The following is a 19,967-nucleotide window of genomic DNA, read 5'->3' as shown; positions in this document are numbered from 1 at the left end:
GGAAGACCCACTGATGGGAACCCAGCAGGGGTGACACAGACTGGCGATTGGAGGTCAGTGCAGTCAGCAACCAGCCAGGCCCCACTCTGACCAAGGGGTGGAGGCCCTTCCCTGAGGACCCCAGCAGAGCAGCAGGAGACTGGGCTACCCCGGGCATCAGCAGGGGGAGACCCAGCCAGCCCTAAACAGAGCATCAGAGAGGGGCGAGGCGGGGCAGAAGGACAGAGGAACAGACCCTTCTCAGGGAAGGGTTGCAGGAGAAAATTCCCAGTGGGGGAGATGTTTCAATGGAGTCTCTAAGGACAAGGAAGGACTCCTTGGAGGGAAGATGGGGAGCCAGGCTCAGCGAGCAGCAGCAGAGACCAGGAGGTAAACCCCCTAAGATCTTTGGTGATGCTACGGGCAGGAGGTGAGATGAGAGAGAAGGGCGGGACTGGAAAAAGGTGGGTGCTGAGTGTGTACTGGGAGCCTGGTGTTGTTCGTTCATTCTCCCACCCATTCCATCCTCCTTCCTTCATTTGCTCGTTTCCCATTTGTCCATGTCCTGGTTCATTCATGCACGCATGCGCTCATTCACCCTTCCCTGCCTGCGTCCCACGTGTCCTGAACGCCAGCGCTGAGGCGTTCCGAGGACTGTACCGAGGCCCTGGGACACCGAGGTCACCCAGGCACTGTCTCCACACTCTGGACTCACACTGGGCTTTGTGACATCAAGGACAGGGGCCCAGAAATATCCAAATAACGAGGAGCTGAATAGCCTTATCTTCCTCTTATTTCAAATGGGTCTCAAAGATAGAAAAACCTACCCTACCCCTTTGTGGCAAATGCAGAAGCTCCAAGTATGGGCCTGGAAGACGCTCCCTGGGTGAGGGAGGCAGCTGGACCAGGGACCTAGAGGCCTGTCCTCTGTTCTCGGGGGACCCCTCCATTGGCTTCTCACTGCAGTGGTGCCACCACCACCAGGTTGGCCCCCAGGGAGAGCCCCTGGGCCTGTATTCTGGGCTGAGCCTGGACCCAGACATGATGCCACCCACCCCTTGGCAGAACTGAGATATGCTGTACCAAGTGTTGACGGAGGGCAGGCGGACCCAGGCAAACAGTGAGGCTGGGGCTGCCCCTTCCTTGGTCTCACTGAATCCTAACAATGCTGTGATATAGGTGCCATTATGCCCATTTCACAGATGTGGAAGCTGAGGGCCAGAGGGTAAGCAACATGCCCAAGGTCACCCAGCTATTTAGTGGCAGAGTCAGCACCCAAACCCAAGTGTGGCTGGCCTCAGCGCCCAATGCTTAAGCAGCCTGCAAGACGGTTACGGACAAGCTGGTCCTCTCCCAGCCCCACTGCCCATTACTAGTGAAAGCAAGCAGAGCGAAACCAGAGCTCGGTGGTCCCTCTGAGAACTGGCAAGTCCAGGTCCTTAGAGCCTGCAATGGGGCCAGCTGACTCCTTTTCCTTGGAGGGTGACATCTTGCTTTTTGTCCTCCTTCAGGTCTTCTTGTCCCCTTCTCAGGCAAGACCAAGGGTACCTCTGACCTTGGCCACCTCCTGGCCCTGACCACTCAACCCCACATGCAAGGCTGGGAACTCCCTTCCTTCTCCTGGACTTGCAGCCGACCCACAAGGGCCCTGTCCCTGGGTGTGTGAGCCTGCCTTACTCTCCGGGACATGCTTGTCCCCTCTGGGCCACACATTGCTCCCTTCACGCCATTGCCACCATCTGTGTGCTCCTGCCATGCGTCTGCACTCTGCCAAGCTCTCTACGGATCCTACCCCCTCCTCTTCTCAGCAGCCCAGTGAGGGCAGCACAACTCTTATCACCAGCTTACAGTCCACTAGGACCCTAGGGATGTAGGGGCTAAGGGACTGAGATTCGGTCACTCGGCTGACACATGGGAAGTGGGGAGATAACCTCATGCCTGATGAATACCTCCGGCGTCCCGTGCTCAGTCACGGGAACAGAGCTACAACTGGCTCACCCACATGTGCAGAGGCTGGGGATGTGAGTCACCTTGAGAAACTTTTCCGGGTCAGCAGTCGGCTGGGCCTCAGCCAGGAAGCTTCTCTGTTCCTCCTCTTGGGCCAGCGTGAGTTTTGCCGTTCCCTCCACCTGGTGAGCCAGAGACGCCTTGACCAGGTCTTTGCCTCGCTGGACAAACTCTGGGATTGAAAAAAGCCACAGCACAGGAGGTGACTCTGTGAGCCAGACTTTCAGTGGGGACCCTCATGCTTTCTCCTGTCTGGAGGTTGGGGAAGCTGGTGTCGGCTGCAGAGATGGTGCCTGTCCTACCGGTGACAGACCTGGGTTTCTTTCTGTAGGTCCCACTAGCAGTGTGACCTCAGCTAAGCCCAGATGCCTCCTACGTCTTGAGCCTTGCCCCACCCCCACCCCAGGGTCAGCCTTGGGGCAGGAGCATGTGTGGGACACACGCGCGGCTCCCCTTCCTGCCCCACACGCTGGACCATGGCCCATCCTCACCCACTCTGCCGCTGAGCAGGGCCACATGACTCCAGCATGACCATGAGCTGCCGCTGGGTGGTAAATTTCTAGTGTGAGACCCTTCACCCTCCTCTGTCCCTCTGCAGTTCCTGGTGGCTTTGCTGCAGGACATGGGGACTCAATCAGCCTGAATCCCTGGTGAGTGAGTGCAGCAGGTGACCCCTGCCCTGGGCAGTGGCCCTCATGGACTCTGCTGTACAGAGAAGGGAAGAGAGCCCCAGAGAGCAGCCCAGTGACCCAGTCCCTAGGGCAGAAGCAGAAAGGCAGCCTGTGCCCGGCATCATGGGCACACTGCCCCAGGCTGCCAGCCCTCTCACTGCACAGCCCCAGGGACCCAGAAGGCCAGTGTTGTGGACCGCGGCACCCATGCCCACAGCTCACCCCGGCTGAAGCGCTCTGCCTCCTGCCAGAAGGCCTTGTGCTGCTGCGTGAGCAGCTCCTCCTTCTGCCGCCCGGACAGCTTCCCCTCACCAGCCAGCAGCTCCAGGCCGTGGGAGATGGCAGCCAGCCGGCACCTGGTCTCCTCCTGGACTTGCAGCTTCAGAAACTCAATCACTTTTGCCATGTGTGCCCGCCCCATCGTCCTCTCCAGGGCGTCCTGCAAAAAGAAACACACAGGACCATAGCTGGGGTGTCCTGGGAACCACCAGGGCATGTTAATTAACAGCTGAGAAGAAGCCACCAGGGTCATTAACTAATGGCACTGCCTGGGAGAGCGCAGCCCAGAGGAATGAACTCCCCTTCTCCTTCATGAGCGAGATCTGGGTCTGCCCCCGAGGTGGGGATTAAGTGTCTCTCCTAGCGTGCGGGGAGGCTGACGCAGCTTAGCATGTAGGCACTTAGTCACCAGTAGCGCTCCCCAGAGGACCACCCTCCTAGGAGGGAATCCAGATTTACAAACGGTCAAGGAGGAAAAGCCACCTGGCTTATAGTCATCTCCCCCGGCCAATCTGGCCCTGTGGCCCCCACAGGGCTGCGGAGGAAATGCAAAGTGCCAGCAGTTCCTGGCTTTTCTTAGAGCCCCAGAGAGCCTGACTGCTAAGGACGGCCGAGATTTTCAGGGGAACGATTGACTTCCAACACGACTCCCCGCAGTCAGATTCTACAGAAGGCCCTCCCCAGCCCCACCTCATCATTTCAGGGACTCTCAGAAAAGAGGGGGAAATGTCAACCAGAGGCAGCCAAGGGCCCTGCACACCTGAGAGCAGCTGCTTGTGGAATGAGAGTAAGGGGGAAAGGAGGAGCGGGCGGGGGGCCTTGGCATCTCCCTCGGCACAGACTCTGCACCCCCCACTCCCAGCCACGCCCAGCTCAGGCCTAGGCACCTCTGTGCTGGGCCGAGGCCACAGGCCAGTCCTGCTCCCCAGCCTCCCATCTCTGCCCCATGCTCTAACCCCACCTCACAGACCAGCGGACCTTTCAGAGATGCTGATGGTTCTGTCAGCCATGGCCCCAAACCCTCCTGTTGCTGCCCTGAGATCAAGTCCAGCACCCCAGGCATGGTGCAGGAAGCTCTGTGGGGCCCTGTCCTGCACACCTGCCTGCTCCCGGCTGCCCAGCCTCTGCACATGCGGGGCCTTCCTCCTGGAACACCCTCACTGCCTCCTCTCACTCCCCTGCCCAGCCAGGTCCTTCTTGTCCTCATGGGTTCTGTGGCCCTTCCCTGCTTGTCCCCACCCTCACTGGTCCCCTACTCTGTTCTCCACTGCCCCAGGGCTCCTGTCTTCGAGGAGGTGATTGTGAGGGGCAGTCCCAGCCTGGACTGAGAGCCCTTGAAGACAGGGGCCAGGCCTGAGTCGCCCATGTCCCCTTGACCAGTCATGGCCACACTGTGCGCTGAGCTGCACTGGCCTCTGTTCCCACAATACAAGACTAGGGCAAGAACATCCCCCAGCGATGGACAAGGACGGCGAGGCTCATTCCAGCAGCCCGTGAACCCTAGAGGGTGCAAGAGGATAAGCGGAGGTGCCAGGTGGGCCGCGGGAAGGGTGGCTCTGGCCACCTCTAAAGAGCATGTTGAGAACCCAACACAGGCTGGCTGGAGTCGGCAGTGGTGGTGCAATCGATGTGCTTATATTGGAGGGAGGATGGGAGTGGAGAGAGTTGCGTGAGAAGAGGGACGTGGAATGGGGGAAGGGGGCCCTGATGTGCTCTGAGTGTGGCTGAGTCAACAGTGCCAGGCTCAGACTTGGCTCCCAGGACCTGAGCACAAGCTCCTCACCTGACCCTTGCCACACAGATTTGACATGAGGATTAAGTAAGTCAAAATACGTCAAGCATTGAGAACAACGGCCAGGGAACAGTGAGCCTCCCTGAGTGTCAGCTGTTTTCACCATTATCTACAGCCAGTCCCATCTGTCTTGGCAGCTGTTTTTTTTCCTGTGAGTCTCAAGAAACTGAATCTGATGACCGTCAGGGTCGCTTTGAAGGGCTCTTCCAGTTTTAATATTTACAGATGCACATTCCAGCTCCAAATGCCCAGGCCAGAAAGATGGGAGGCCGCTCTGGGAATTCCAACTCTTCTGTGTTCTCAGATACGGAAGCCATCTTTTTTCCCTTTGGTGCCCGGTATGCAGGCATAGTGAATCCATCCCTCTTCTATACAAACATAGACTGTGTAGCCCTGTCCATCCATCATTACAGTAATTTTTTGTTGTCTATTTCTCCTGCTGACATGTGGCCTGCAGGACTCTAATGACTAACAAGTACTGAATGCTTCCTATGTGCCGGGCTCTGCTCTAAAAACTTTACATACTGCCAAGTCTTTAACACCCTCAACTACCCTGTGAAAGAGCAGGTGCTATCATAGCCCCCATTTCACAGAAAATGAAACCAAATCACAGAGAGCTTAAATTATCTGCCCAAGATCACACAGCTAACGAGTGGCAAGACTGCAGTGGGAGCTCCAGTTTCTTCCCTGAGCCTGCATTCCTAACCTCTGCAATATGGTTTCCATGAACAGCATGTGGTACACAGTAGGTGCTCATTAAACATTGGCTGAAGGACAGTCATGCTGTTAAACTGGATGATCCCTTTCCTTCTTCCTATTTGGAAGTTATTGGCTGATACTCTGGCCAGAGTCAGCTAAGGATGTATTTTCTTTTTTCTGCATCAATATCCTGCTGATAGCAAAAGAAAAAAATATAGGAAGAATAGTCTTTCACCTTTGCAGAGCATTAATGAGTCAGCAGCCTTATCAAACTGAAATCCAATTCAAAGGGGCTTGGGCAGCAAACCAGGAAGCTTCAGGCCCAGGCTCAGCGATGTCATTAGAGAGGACGGGGATCTTAGGTGGATCACTGAGTGGGCTCCTTATCTGTGTGCTGTGAATAAAATATATTCCATGCCTATCTTTCGGCAGTGTTGACAGAAAAAAAAGGCCATGTGTGTATATACTGAGAAAAAGCACATGAAGTTCTCAAACAACTGTGTGGATGTAGGGGTCTTGTTAAAGTGTAGATCCTGCTTGGGAGGGGTGGAGGACAGGATTCTGCACTCTAACCAGCTCCCAGTGTTGCCGATGCTGTGGTCTGTGGATCACACCTGGAGGAGCAGAGCGGACTGGGAGAGGCATGTGGTGTGCAAGAGGAGGCAAAGATCCGTTGAGGCTTGGCTTTCCCACGGGTCTGAGGAGCTGAGTCTGTGCTGAGGGCAGGGCGGCCACTGCAGGGTTCTGAGCCGAGCTGCCACACGGGCTGGTGCACAGGACAGGGAAATGGGTGCAGGGCAGCATCAGAGGGCTCGTTCCCTGGCCCTAGTACACACTGGCGCACACAGGATGAGCCCAATGTGTACCAAGAGGAACCCAATGGTGACTGGGGTGTTAGGAGTCACTCAGCATCTAGCCAGGCCCTGTCTGTGGCAACTCTTAGCACTATTATTTTATAAATAGGGGAACAGACGCTCAGAGAGGTTAAGTAATGTGTTCAAGATCACACAGCTCCAAACAACAGAGCCCAGAGTCAAAGCTGGATTCGCAGATTTCTCTCCCATGGGTGTCCAACCCTTTGAATGTGAGGACTTTTTTGCTTATCTGTGGTTGGTAGGCTTCACAAAAATAAGCAGGGACCTTTTTTTTTTTTTTTTTTTTTTCCGCTCATCAGCTATCGTTAGTGTTAATGTATTTTATGTGTGGCCTAAGACAATTCTTCTTCTTCCAATGTGGCCCAGGGAAGCCAAAAGGTTGGACACCCATGCACCAGGGGTTTGTATCCCTGGCCTCCCGTCAGAGTAGTTCAGGGAGTTTTAAAACCCACAATGCCAGGGCCTCCACTCCAGACCAATCATATTAGAACCTCAGAGTGGAGGCCAGGAAAAGGCATTGGTAAAGAACTCTGCAGGCAAAACAGGGCAATCAGGAAAGTAAATCAATGCTCTGTCTACACCAGTGGGCGTCAACCCCAGCGCCCACCATTGTCATTGGGGAGCTCTAAAAACCCCAATGCCCAGTCAGGTTACACCCCAATCTGATTAAGTCAGAAACTCTGGGATGGAGACCCATCTGGGGCCCAAGAATCAGTACTTTTTAAAGCTCCCAGATAATTTCAATGTGTAATTTCAGGTTTAGGACCAGTGTTCTATGCTGCAGTAATACTGAGCTGGCCAGAGCCTTCGCTCATTGGATAGACGGATGGATGGATGGATGGATGGGTGGATGGATGGATGGATGAGTAAATGGATGGATGGGTGGATGGATGGGTGGATGGGTGGGTGGATGGGTGGGTGGATGGATGGGTGGGTGGGTGGATGGATGGATGGATGGAGGGATGGATGGATGGATAAATGGGTGGGAGGGCAGATGGATGGATGTGTGGGTGGATGGATGGGTGGATGGATGGATGGATGGGTAGATGGATGGTTGGATGGATAAATGGGTGGGAGGGCAGATGGATGGATGGGTGGGTGGATGGATGGGTGGATGGATGGGTAGATGGATGGATGGATGGATAAATGGGTGGGAGGGCAGATGGATGGATGGGTAGATGGATGGACACGTGGATGGATGGATGGATGGAAGGGTCAATGGGTGGATGGATGGGTGGATGGATGGATAAATAAATAAATGGATGAATGAATTTACTGTTGTTTTTGGTTTTTTTCCCGAGGCTCTATATAACCAGCTACAACATGAATCTGTTAGATTTAAGGATGTCAAGCCTCAGGATTCCAAATCTCTAGTCTGAATATCTTTATGTTCCCTCCCGCCCCCTCCAGCATTACCAGAGCCTGCAGCTCCTGAGAATCGCACAATAGCCCTTCGGCTGCAATCATTCTTTCTGTCAGAGTCATCATGAGCTGTCGGGCTTTGGAGCTGGAACACTTAAACTGGTCCACAAGAAAGTGCTGGATGTTTGCCATCTGTTTCCAGAAAGCTTCCATCTGTGAAATGAGCACAAGCAGCAAGAAGTGAAGGGAAAAACTTACTTAAGAAAGCCAAACGGTGCGTGCTCGGGAATTACAATTCACTCCTTATCACAAACAAAGATTCTAAACAATTCTACAGTTTCAGTGAGTTTCTCTTGGCAACAATCACATTCTACAGTGAAGTTCTTTCTGGTTCCATTGTCTGGTTCCAGTGTCAGTCAGTTTTGCAATGGTGTTTCAGCAGACACGAGAGCACTGCTGCTAAGGAAAGAAAGCAGTAGCTTGTCCAGCCTACAGACTCTTGCACACGTCATTACAGCTACCTAGGGGCAGATGAAATGTGACAATGTGCTCATGGAAGCTTTCGCAATTTTAAATGGGATTAAATACTTCCTGGAAGTAAAAGCATAAACAGATGTTTAAATATTAGTTATTGTCCTAAAAGTACAAAAGCTTAATATGGCAGAGAGGATGCTGACCATGAAAACATTTTGCTTTAAAATCTTCCCTCCCCCTCATTTTATCAGGAGCAGAGCTGGGAATTTCCAAGTGGCTTAGAATGCAGGAGGTTTAATTGAGTCATCACAGCCAGTCAGAGCTCTAAGGACAATGACACTAGGAATCGGAACAACTTTCCCTCATGGCCCACAGGCTGTTCGCCAGGCTCGGTGCTTCACACATTTGATATCATGATAAAGTATGTATCTAGAGGTGTAGGAACAGGCTCGGGGGAGTTAGGTCACTTGTCAGAGGTCATGGACCCAGTGAAAGCCAGGATTTGGTTCAGGTCCATTTAACTCCACGGCTGAGGTTGCCTCCATCTTGGCTCAGCCTCTGAGAGGCTGAAATGGACACTTCTGGCTGGACTGGGCATGGGAGGGGGCAGGGGTCAGTGTCACCAGAAACCCATGCTGATTTTGTTGCTGTGACTCAAGATCATGAAACTCTGTCAGCCTCAACTGCGGTGTCAGTCTGGCTCTGCCAGGAGGAAGCCTGCACCCAGATGAACACCCCTCATCAATGCGGCTTCCCATCTCAGGGCCCCATTGCCTCCCAGTAAACCCCATACATGCTGCTCCTCCTCTCATCCCCGCCAGGAGGGACCTCAAACCTGCCTGACACCCTCACGCTCTCACCCTGCTCTTCCCCTTGGAGCCATCAGATGACCTGCCTTCCACCTGCCACGTGACTGCAGACTGCCACCCGCCAACTCTGCACAGCCCGCTCTGCTTACAAACTCCTGATTCTCTTGGCGTCCATGATATGATTTTCTCCTGCTTCTGCAAAGCTCATCCAATTCCTCCTCTGCTTTCTTGTCCCAATTCTTCTCATCCCCTCCTCCTTAAATATGGGCAGGATCCAGGATTTGGCACCAAAGCTCTTTTCTCTTCCCATTTTACACACCATTTCTAGGCCAGAGGTCACCATTTTTGGAGGTCACCAATACTTTGGAGAATCTTATGAAAATTCTGAACCCTGTCCCTGAGAAAGGCAGACATGGACAAGATACTGCACACAGCATTGGGGGTTCTGTGGACCACCGGAATCCAGGCTGGCCCTCTTCCTTAGCATCCTGGCCCACAATTCTAAGAACATTCTGGCCCTCCAAGTCCTCTAACCTGGGCTGTCATGGAGACCCTCCATCTCTAAGCCTCTCCTCTCAATATTGGACCTATTCAGAGGACAGGAGCATTGGCTCCCTCCCTCCCATGAGCGTCTTGCTCTGGGGCGCTTATTTCAGCAGCACTGACCCTGGACCCCCTCCTCCTCCCCACCTGCCGCCCCATGGTAGACCACCACAGCTTCTCTCACACGTTTCCTCACCTCTCCATCCTACTGCAGTTGCCTTAATAAAGTTCCTGCTGGATTAGCCCAGTAGCTCTTCACCACCCTCCACTCAGTGCCTGGGCAGCCCTTGTAAAGCAGAAGCTGAACTCAGCCACCCCCTGCTTCAAAGCTTCAGTGACTCCCACCTCGCTGGCAAAAGACACTCCCACCTCGCTGGCATAAGACACAAGCCCTCTGGCCAGATCCCTCTGGCTTTACCTTACCTCGACTTGCTCTCAGCCCTCTTTAGCTCCCATCTCTGCCCCACCACTGGCCAGCACCCACACTTCTCCCGGCCAGCCTCTCCATGGTCCCTTCTTCTACGGAGGCTTTCCTAAGCCTGGGGTAAAATGAACTCTTCCCTCCACTGTGCCTGCCTCGGGCCTTCTCCGGTGCTTCCTTCTATCACAAGATGTGTCACTCTGTGAAGCCCTCATCTGCTCACCTGTTTGTCTCTCCTGGCCTCTCTCAGGCAGGGCCATGTCTAAATGATTTTTGAGTCCCCAGTGCCCAGCACAATCCCTGGTGAAGAGCAAGTGCCAAGGACATGTTTGTTTAATACATAATATATGAACAGGGGGTGGTGGAACCCAAACGAAAAGAAAAAAGATGTTTCAGAGAAGCCATTCTGTCTGGAATTTAAAACTTGCTTTCACGAGTGATGCCTAGCAGCTTTCTTCTACTCTATTCCAAAGGGCAGTGATGACATCAAGGGTTATAGCAACCTTTGCTTTGAATGATAAAAAGACCAATCTGAAATTTAAATGAGGATAATTCATGATATAAAAAATAAACCTCCCTTTGTGAATCTTTGCTGCTTAATTACTTCTTCCCTATCACTTAGCATCAGAAACTGGATCCTGCCTCTAGGGCAGAATGCGATAGGGGAATTCAAGTATTAGGCACACTTCTAACTATCATCTCTCTAATTTAGCCAATTTAACTGTTTTAGGAACCAAAATTTGTGTACAGGAAAGAAAGTCCGGCACGCACATTATCGATTAGCTGTTCAGAGTATTCTCTCTCCTTCTTTTCCACATCAGCCAGGGTGATGTACTCAGAGTCACCAGCCCCCGACATTTCTGTGTTTGACAGTTTGACCTGAAGTCCGTTTTCTAGTTCCTCCAAATCCTGAAGAAGAAGAAAAAAAAGAAAGCAAATAAAGAAAAAGTTTAGCGTGTCTTAAATTCTAGAAAAATAAATGCTTTTATTTTTCACATTTCACAAAATATTTTTAAACAATAGTTAAATGCTCTGGGGGTTGTTGTACATGAGGTTTGACCCATTTTCTCATTAAACATAGAGCCTCAAGAATAATGGATTATTTTCCTGTATATCCTCCCTCAAAAAAAAAAAAAAAAAAAAAAAACTAGACCATACTTTAAAAATCAATAAAATAGTATCTTTCAATCATTATGAAGTCCTGGAAAATATCATGACATCCAGTGGGTTGGGAAGGAATGTTTCTTTGCTCCTCTTCTGGTTTTCCTGGGAAAGAACAACACCCCAGGGCAGGAAGTGGTGTGTATTTGATTGGTTGGTTTAAAGGCCAGAAACTTGCCCAGCCTCTTCCTGTTTGTGATGGGCCAATCAGGGGAGGCCATTGCTCTGGTGTGATATCAGCCTAGAGTGAGCTGGGTAGCCAAGGCCCTGTTTCTGTGTGGGGAAGCCTGAGGTGGCCCAGCATTGCCCGTGACTAGCTAGGCAATTGAGTGAATTCTGGGATTCAGTATTAGGAAGCCATGATAGCTGTGCATGTAAGCCATGTCGTCCAAGCTGGCCTCTAATCAGTAACAAAGCTACATTTCTATATCTGTCCTCCTGACTCTCTCAAATGATTCTGAACTCAGGAAGGAAAAGGTGAGTCCTAAGTATAGACTCACAAACCCCAAGATAGTGTGTGGGAGGCAGTTCTATTTTCTCTATATTCATTGTCACATAGCCAACAGTGTGGCATGGGTCAAGGTTCACTAGGAAAAATAACATTGATATAAACTACTATTGAAGACCCAAGCTGAGGCCATATGTGATTTCTAATCCTCACGGCATCTCTGCAAAAGAGAAATCATGACCCATTTCCAGGTGAGAAAGCTGGTTTATGGAAGGTAAGATAGTTTGTCCAAAGACGCCCAGGCAGGAAGGGGCAGTGCCAGGCTTGTCCTTACTCTTCCAAATTCTGGGCACTCCTTGTCCTCTTCTGAAAGTTTTAAAGTCATTCCAAGTGTTAAATGAAATTATGCATTTAAATCACTTGGCTAGCCTATCTCAACAAATAGTAGCCACTATTATAATTAACATGCTTGCTTAAGTTCAGACAGCCTTGTTTAAGTGGTAGAGATGGAATTTGATCTGAGGTCTGCAGACTTCAAGGCTCTTACTCTTTCTATTATAACAGACAGTATTGTTTCATTATTACTAATACCATTATAAATGTCATCGTCATCATTATCATTTTTGCCATTGGAAAGTCATTTGAACTCATGGAGTCTCAGTTTCCTCAGCTGTAAAACAAAAATAACAATGGCCACTCACAGGGCTGTCATAACTATTAAATGAAATAATGTATGTCAAGCACGATGTGCACTGCCTGAGGACCATGACCATGGTGGTGATACTGAGGATGACAGTGAAGACGATGATGTCCTTCCTCCTTCCTGGGATGCAGTGAGTCATCCTTCCTCATGGAATCCAGTGGAGTAAAGAAGAAATATTCCTTCCCAAACCCCCAGATCTCACGGTGGTGGGAACAAGGACGATGACGATGACAATGAGGACTCTAATGAAGGTGAAGGTAGAGGTAGCAGTAAAGATGATAAAGGTGGTGATGGTGGTGCTGATGAAGATGGTGATGATGGTGGTGCTGATGAAGACTATCACAACAATGATGCAATGACGATGGCAGTAATGAAAATGATGACAATAACAATGATGATGATAATGAAAATGATGGCAGGGGATGATGAATAAGAGGCTGGTGATAGTAGTAACGAGAATAATGATGACAATGATGGTGAGGATAAGGTGAGGTAGGAGACTGGCAGGACTTGTTTTCTGATCACAACCCTGCTGATCAAAATGGGATCTGGTCCAGACAGGATAAAGTGAAGAAACCAGCAGGAACCAGTGGATGGTGAAGAAAGTGATCCCTTGCTGCCCTCATTGCTCATTAGCATAAGACACTCCCACCAGCACAACCACAGATTACAAATGCCATGTCAACAACCCAAAAGTTACCACCCTTTTCCATGGCAACAACCCAGAAGTTACTGTCCCCTTTTTAGAAAGTTCTAAATAACCTGTCCCTCAATTTGCAATGAACTGCCCTTTCATTTGCATGTAATTGAAAGTGGGTTTACATGAGTATAAATACAGTTGCCAAGCATCCATATGTTACCAACTCTGGGCACACTGCCTACGGGTTAGCCCTGCTCCGCAAGGAGTAGCACCATTCACTAAAACACTACTGTCTAACACCACTGGCTCTCCCTTGAATTCCTTCCTAGGTGAAGCCAAGTACCCTCCCAGGCTAAACCCTATTCTGGAGCTTGCCTGCCCTGCAACATTGGTAGTGGTGATGGCAATAAGGATGGTGATGATGATTATGGTGGTAATGAAGATGATGATGGCAGTGATGGTAGTAATGAGAATGCCAATAATTACAACAATGATAAAAATGATGCTCATGATGATGGTAATGAGGACATGAGGATGGTGATGGTGTTGGTGATGACAGCGGTCATGAGGATGATGATGGTGGTAAAGACAAAGAATGATGATGTCAGTGGTGACAATAGCAAAGATGATGGTGTTTATGGTGATGACAACAATGACATGATGAAGAAGAGAACTGTGATAGTAATAGTGGTGGTGATGGTGATACAAAATAAAAGTGGTGGTGATAATGAAGATGATGATGATTTTGGTGGTGGTTGTGATAATGAGGATGACACAGCCATCACATATTCACAGCCAACTATGACATTGCTAGGTGTATCATACACATCTCTCTTATCCTTTCTGCACTCTCGCAGAACTGGAATTATCTCACTACACAAAAAGGAAACTACGATTCTGAGAGCTTGTAAAAGATAAAGCCAGGATACCAACCTCAACCAGTCTGACTCCAAGCCCTGACTCTTTGCTGCGCATGAGACAAAATAAACTTTCCATAAAAGACTGAGACTAGAATACAAAGTAGTATACATAGCTATAACCAATAAACAAATTATGTCTTTAAAAATATCCCAAATGTGTGCAGAAAAAAACATTAACAGTGACCGTCTTTGAGTAGTAGATATGACCAATATTATTCTCTTTGCTATAAATAGTATTCCAAATTTTGATAATACACTTTTTAAATATTTGTATACATACTTTTATATTTCACTATACTGTGTTGAAAAGTATATATTGTAATAAGCTATTTTATACATGAAAGAAAAAAATTTTTGCATCATAAGTTGTATATATTATAATAAACTATTTTTAAGTTACCTTGAAACATAGGTTGAAGACTTACTTACATTTTCTTGTTTTGAAAGGATCTTCTGGTATAATTCATCATCTGACTTCTTTTTAGGAAGAAGGTCAAGGAGGCACATTTTAAAAATCTGAATAAACATCTATTGCCAAGAAAGGAAAGATAACAAAAGAAAAGTTTAATCAATGGTATTTTTGTCTTTTGCTTTCTGTTGTCTCTTCTCCCTCCCTCCCCCACTGCCTCTCTCCTTCTTTTCTTCTCTTTCACCCTCTCTTCACGTATATTTTTTGCTGAAGGAAAGGAACTCAGATTATAAATCATGACAATGGCCCATAATGCATTACATTTTCATGAAGCTTCCTTAAAAAGCTTCCTTTCTTCCTCATGCATGTATTCAACAAATATTAAGTGCTTACTCTGTGCAAGGCCCTCCACATCCCCCATTTCCATGTGTGAAGAAAATATAAAAAGCAAAGGAGGGTTTGCTTCTTTGAAGAAAGAATCAGCGGGATAGTTGTATGGAACTGGAAATGAAAAGTTATCCATGTCAGTCTCCTGTTTCAACGGATGGAGATGTCCTTTAAACTAGGAAGAACCCTCCCATAAGTGGGGATACCCAGGAAGTACAGAGGGGGCTGTATCTGCAATTTGTTGATCTATTCACCCTTGTAAGACATCTGGATTATTTCCAGTTTGGGGCTATTACGAACAATGCTGCTGTGAACATTTGTGTGAACGTAAGTCCTCATTTCTCTGAGATAAATGCCCACAAATGCAATTGCTGGGTCTTCTGGTAACTGCAAGTTAAGTTTGATAAGAAATTGCCAAAACGTTTTCCAGTATGGCCATAGGTACCATTTTATATTTCCATCAGCAATGTATGAGTGATCCAGTTTCTCCACATCTTTGCCAGAATTTGGTGGTGTCACTATTTTTTATTTTAGCCATTTTGACAAGTGTGTGGTGATATCTTATTGTGAGTTCAACTTGGATTTTCATGCTGGCTTAATGACATTGAACACCTTTTTACGTGTTTACTTACCATCTATATATCCTTTTTGGTGAAATATCTGTTCATGTCCTTCCCATTTTCTAACTGGATTGCTTCCTGTCTTCAGCTGAGTTTGGAAATTTCCTTATCTGGTCCAGGTACTAGTCCTTTGGTGGACATCTGTTTTGCAAACGTTTTCTCTCACTCTGTAGCTTGTCTTCTCATCTTCTTAAAGAGGTCTTTTGCAAAGCAAAAGTTTTTAATTTTGATGAATTCCAGTTAATTTTTCCTTTTGTGTGTCATGCTTTTGGTGTCAAGTCTAAAAACTCTTTGCCTAGGTCTAAATCCTGGAGAATTTCTCTTATATTTTTTCTTTTTCTTTCTTTTTTCTCTTTTTTTTTTTTTTTGAGATGGAGTATCACTCTGTCGCCCAGGCTGGAGTGCAGTGGTGCAATCTTGGCTCACTGCAACCTTCACCTCCCGGGTTCAAGCGATTCTCCCGCCTCAGCCTCCCAAGTAGGTGGGATTACAAGCATGTGCCACCACACCCGGCTAATTTTTGTATTTTTAGTAGAGACGAGGTTTCACCATGTTGGCCAGGCTGGTCTTGAACTCCTGACCTCAAGTGATCCACCCACCTCGGCCTCCCAAAGTGCTGGGATTATAGGCGTGAGCCAACCATGCCTGGCAATATTTTTTCTAAAAGATTTACAGTTTATTGTTTACATTTAAGTATGTGATCCCTTTTGAATTAATTTTTGTATAAGGTGTGAAGTTTAGGTTGAGGTTCTTTTGTCGTTGTTATTGTTTATGGATGTCCAATTGCTCCAGTACCATTTATTGAAAAGCTTATCATTCCTCCACTGAAGTGCTTTTGCCTCTTTGTCAAAGGTCATTTAGATATAATAAGGCATTTTCTTTTTCTTTGGTGAACCGGTAAGGCTTTTTTTTTTTTGAGACGGGGTTTCTCTGTGTTGCCCAGGCTGGTCTCGAACTCCTGAACTCATGCAACCTGCCTGCCTCCACCTCCCAAAGTGCTGGGATTATAGGCATGAGCCACTGCATCCCGCCTGGTAAGGCATTTTTAAATGCAGGGGTTAGCAGACTTTTTCAGTAAAGGGTGACACAGCAAATTTTTTTTGGCTTTGCAGGCCATATGATCTCTTTTGCAACTACTCAGTTCTGCGGTTGTGGCATATGCCACACAGGCATACAGGCAACATGGAAAAGAAGGACATGGCCAGATTTGGCTCAAGGGCTACAGTTTTTGATCCTTCTTTTAATGGATTAAGGCTTGTTAATCATTCTTCTGGGCCAGCCTAATGTATGTATTATATATACTATCACTTGATCTCCATGGCATGTGGGGAAGTTGGTACCATCTTCCGCATTTTACAGATGAGAAAACGCCCGGCAACTTGCAGGGGCCACTTGCCTCCTGCCACACAGCCACATGCAACAGAGCTGAGATTTGAACCCAGAATTCTGCCCACCAACCTTCATTATATTTGCCAATGACAATGAGCTCTAAGGAGAAAGTGGTGTCCTGGCTTTCTACTCACTGAAGACTGATATGGTATAAGATATAATAACATTATTTTTGCAAGATGTTAGTTTCGAGCCTACTTTTTTCCTGACCCCAAATAAATCAGTAATGTTTACAGCCCTCATCCTCTCCCTTTCCATAGTGCCAACTTTGGGATAGTTATAGATTCAAATGAAGGTACAAAAATAATACAAGCGTACCATGGAGGTATTGTAGGGTTGATTTCAGGCCACCTCAGTAAGGTGAATATCACAATAAAGCAAGTCACACACATTTTTTGGTTTTCTAGTGCATCTAAAAGCTATGTTTACACTATACTGTAGTCTAAGTGTACAATAGCAGTATGTCTAAAAAAGTACATATCTTAATTTTAAAAATAACTTCTTCCTAAAAAATGCTAATGATCATCTGAGCCTAAGATGATTATTAAAAAAAAGTTGTTGGGCTGGGCGCGGTGGCTCACACCCGTAATCCCAGCACTTCGGGAGGCGGAGGCAGGCGGATCACGAGGTCAAGAGATTGAGACCCATCCTGGCCAACATGGTGAAACCCCGTCTCTACTAAAAATGCAAAAACTGTCTGGGCGAGGTGGTGCGCGCCTGTGGTCCCAGCTGCTCGGGAGGCTGAGGCGGGAGAATCACTTGAATCTGGGAGGCAGAGTTTGCAGTGAGTTGAGATCTCCGTCTCAAAAAAAAAAAAAGTTGTAATCTTTTAGCTGGTGGAGGGTCTTGTCTCAATGTTGATGGCTACTGACTTATGAGGGTAGTGGTTGCTGAAGGTTAGGGTGGCTGTGGCAGTTTCTTAAAATAAGACCACTCTGAAATGGGCCACATCAGCTGACTCTTCCTTTCACAAAAGATTTCTCTGCAGCGTGCCATGCTATTCGATAGCAATTTGCCCACAGTAGAACTTTAAAACTTGGAGTCAATCCTCTCAAACCCTGCAGCTGCTTTATCAAATAAGTTTACATAGTATTCTAAATCCTTTTTGTCATTTCAACAATGTTCACAGCATCTTCACCAGAAGCAGATTCCTTCTCTAGAAACCACTTTCATTGCTCATCCCTCAGAAGCAGCTCCTCATCCAGTCATGTTTCATCATGAGATTGCAGCAGCTCAGTCCCATCTTCAGGCTCCACTTCTAATCCTAGTTTTCTTGCTATTTCCACATTTCCAATGACTTCCTCCACTGAAGTTTTGAATCCCCTCAAAGTTATTCATGAGGATTGAAATCAACCTCTTCCAAACTCTTGTTAATGTTGATATTTTGACCTCCTCCTATGAATCATGAATATTCTCAATGGCATCTAGAATGGTGAATCCTTTCCAGAAGGTTTTCAATTTACATTGTTCAAATCCTTCAGAGGAATCACTACGTATGGCAGTTACAGCCTTAGGAAATGTATTTCTTAAATAATAAGACTTGAAAGTTGAAATTACTCTTTGATCAATAGGCTCAGAATGAATGTTGTGTTAGCAGGCATGAAAATGACACTAACTTCCTCGTACGTCTTCATCAGAGCTCTTGGGTGACCAGGGGTTTTGAAAATGACCAGTAACATTTTGAAAAGAAGTTTATTTTCTGGGCAGTAGGTGTCAATAGTGGGCTTAAACCATGCTATAAACAGCTGTGTTGTGATCCAGGCTTTGTTGTTCCATTTATAGAGCACAGGCAGAGTAGATTTAGCATCACCCTTAAGGGCCCTAGGACTTTCGGAGTGGTGCATGAGCACTGGCTTCAACTTAAAGTCATCTCCTGCATTAGCTCCTAGCGAGAGAGTCAGCCTGTTCTTTGAAGCTTTGAAGCCAGGTATTGACTTCTCCTCTTTAGCTATGAAGTCTTAGATGGCATCTTCTTCCATGACCATATTGTGCTATTTCATCTGCATTGAAATTCTGTTGTTTAGTGCAGCCACCTTGCTCAATGGTCTTAGCTAGATCTTCTGGGTAACTTGCTGAAGCTTCTCCATCAGCACTTGCTGCTGCTTCACCTTGCACTTTTGTTTGTTCTGGAGACAGCTTCTTTCTTTAAACCTCATGCTCTGCTAGCTTCAAATTTTTCTTCTGCAGCTTCCTCACCTCTCTCAGCAATCACAGAATTGAAGAGAGTTAGAGTATTGCTCTGGATTAGGCTTTGGCTTAAGGGGATGTTGTGTCTGGTTTGATCTTCTATGCAGACCACTCAGACTTTCTCCATATCAGCAATAAGGCTATTTAGCTTTCTGATCATTCGTGTGTTCACTGGAGTAGCACTTTTAATTTCCTTCAAGAACTTTTTCTTTGCATTCACAACTTGGCTGTGTGGTATAAGAAGCCCAGCTTTCAGCCTATCTCAGCTTTAGACCTGCCTTCCTCACTATGCTTCATAATTTCTAGCTTTTGACTTAAAAGTAAGAGACACGCGACTCTCTTTCACTCAAACACCTAAAGGCCATTGCAGCGTTACTAACTGGCCTAATTTCAATATTACTGTGTCTCAGGGAATAGGGAGGCCCAAGGAGAGGGAATGGCCAGTTGGTGGAGCAGTCAGAACACACACAACATTTATTAATTAAGTTCGTTGTCTCATACTGGCGCAGTATGTGGTGTCCCCAAACAATTACAATCATAACGTCAAAGGTCACTGATCACAGATCACCATAACACAATAATCGTGAAAAAGTTTGAAATATTGCAAGAATTACCAAAATGTCACACAAAGACATGAAGTGAGCATGTGCTGTTGGAATAATGGAGCCAACAGACTTGCTGGATGAAGAGTTGCCAAAACCCTTCAATTTGTAAAAAAAAAAAAAAAAAAAAAAAAAATGCAGCATCTCTGAAGCACAATTAAGTGAAATGCAATAACGCCAGGTGTGCCTGCACAAAGTGCTGTGTGCTCCTCCCCCAGGGGTGGTTCTGATGTCACCATGGTGCAGTATCAAAACTGGGAAATTGCCATTGGTTGAATACTGTTGTCTACAGACCTTCATCAGTTTTCACCCATCTTTATGCACATTTACGTGTGTGCATGTGTGTGTGCGTGTGTGTAGTTCTATGCAATTTTACCCCATGTATAGATTCACGTAAGTGCAGCCACAATCAAAGTAATATTCCAGCACCATGAGAACCCCCTAGTGCTGGTGCTCCCCTTTATTTAATCTTCCCCCATGCCCCCAATCTGTTCTCATCCTGGCTACTCTGTTTATAGAGGTTACACTCCAGCTTCTCCTGCCTCTTGGACAAGCCCAGAGCCAGTTTCTTCCTCCTCAGGGCCAGCCAG

At 47.4% G+C, this 19,967-nt stretch overlaps 1 protein-coding gene across 4 annotated transcripts in view; it reads right to left on the bottom strand.

The window, feature by feature from the left end:
- Positions 1-19,967, bottom strand: part of EVC (EvC ciliary complex subunit 1) — a 123,496-nt gene that overhangs the window by 78,697 nt on the left and 24,832 nt on the right. For all 4 annotated transcript variants that reach the window (XM_034951910.3, XM_063603688.1, XM_034951911.3 and 1 more), the window contains exons 6-10: positions 14,213-14,311; positions 10,683-10,820; positions 7,719-7,877; positions 2,880-3,096; positions 2,010-2,158 (exon numbers count right to left, since the gene is read on the bottom strand). In XM_034951910.3, the coding sequence (XP_034807801.2) occupies positions 2,010-2,158; positions 2,880-3,096; positions 7,719-7,877; positions 10,683-10,820; positions 14,213-14,311 (762 nt within the window). The remainder of the gene's footprint in view (positions 1-2,009; positions 2,159-2,879; positions 3,097-7,718; positions 7,878-10,682; positions 10,821-14,212; positions 14,312-19,967) is intronic.

The sequence above is a fragment of the Pan paniscus genome, chromosome 3, assembly GCF_029289425.2.
Source record: "Pan paniscus chromosome 3, NHGRI_mPanPan1-v2.0_pri, whole genome shotgun sequence".
NCBI classification, from domain to species: Eukaryota; Metazoa; Chordata; class Mammalia; order Primates; family Hominidae; genus Pan; species Pan paniscus.
This window is presented reverse-complemented; position numbering and strand designations above follow the sequence as displayed.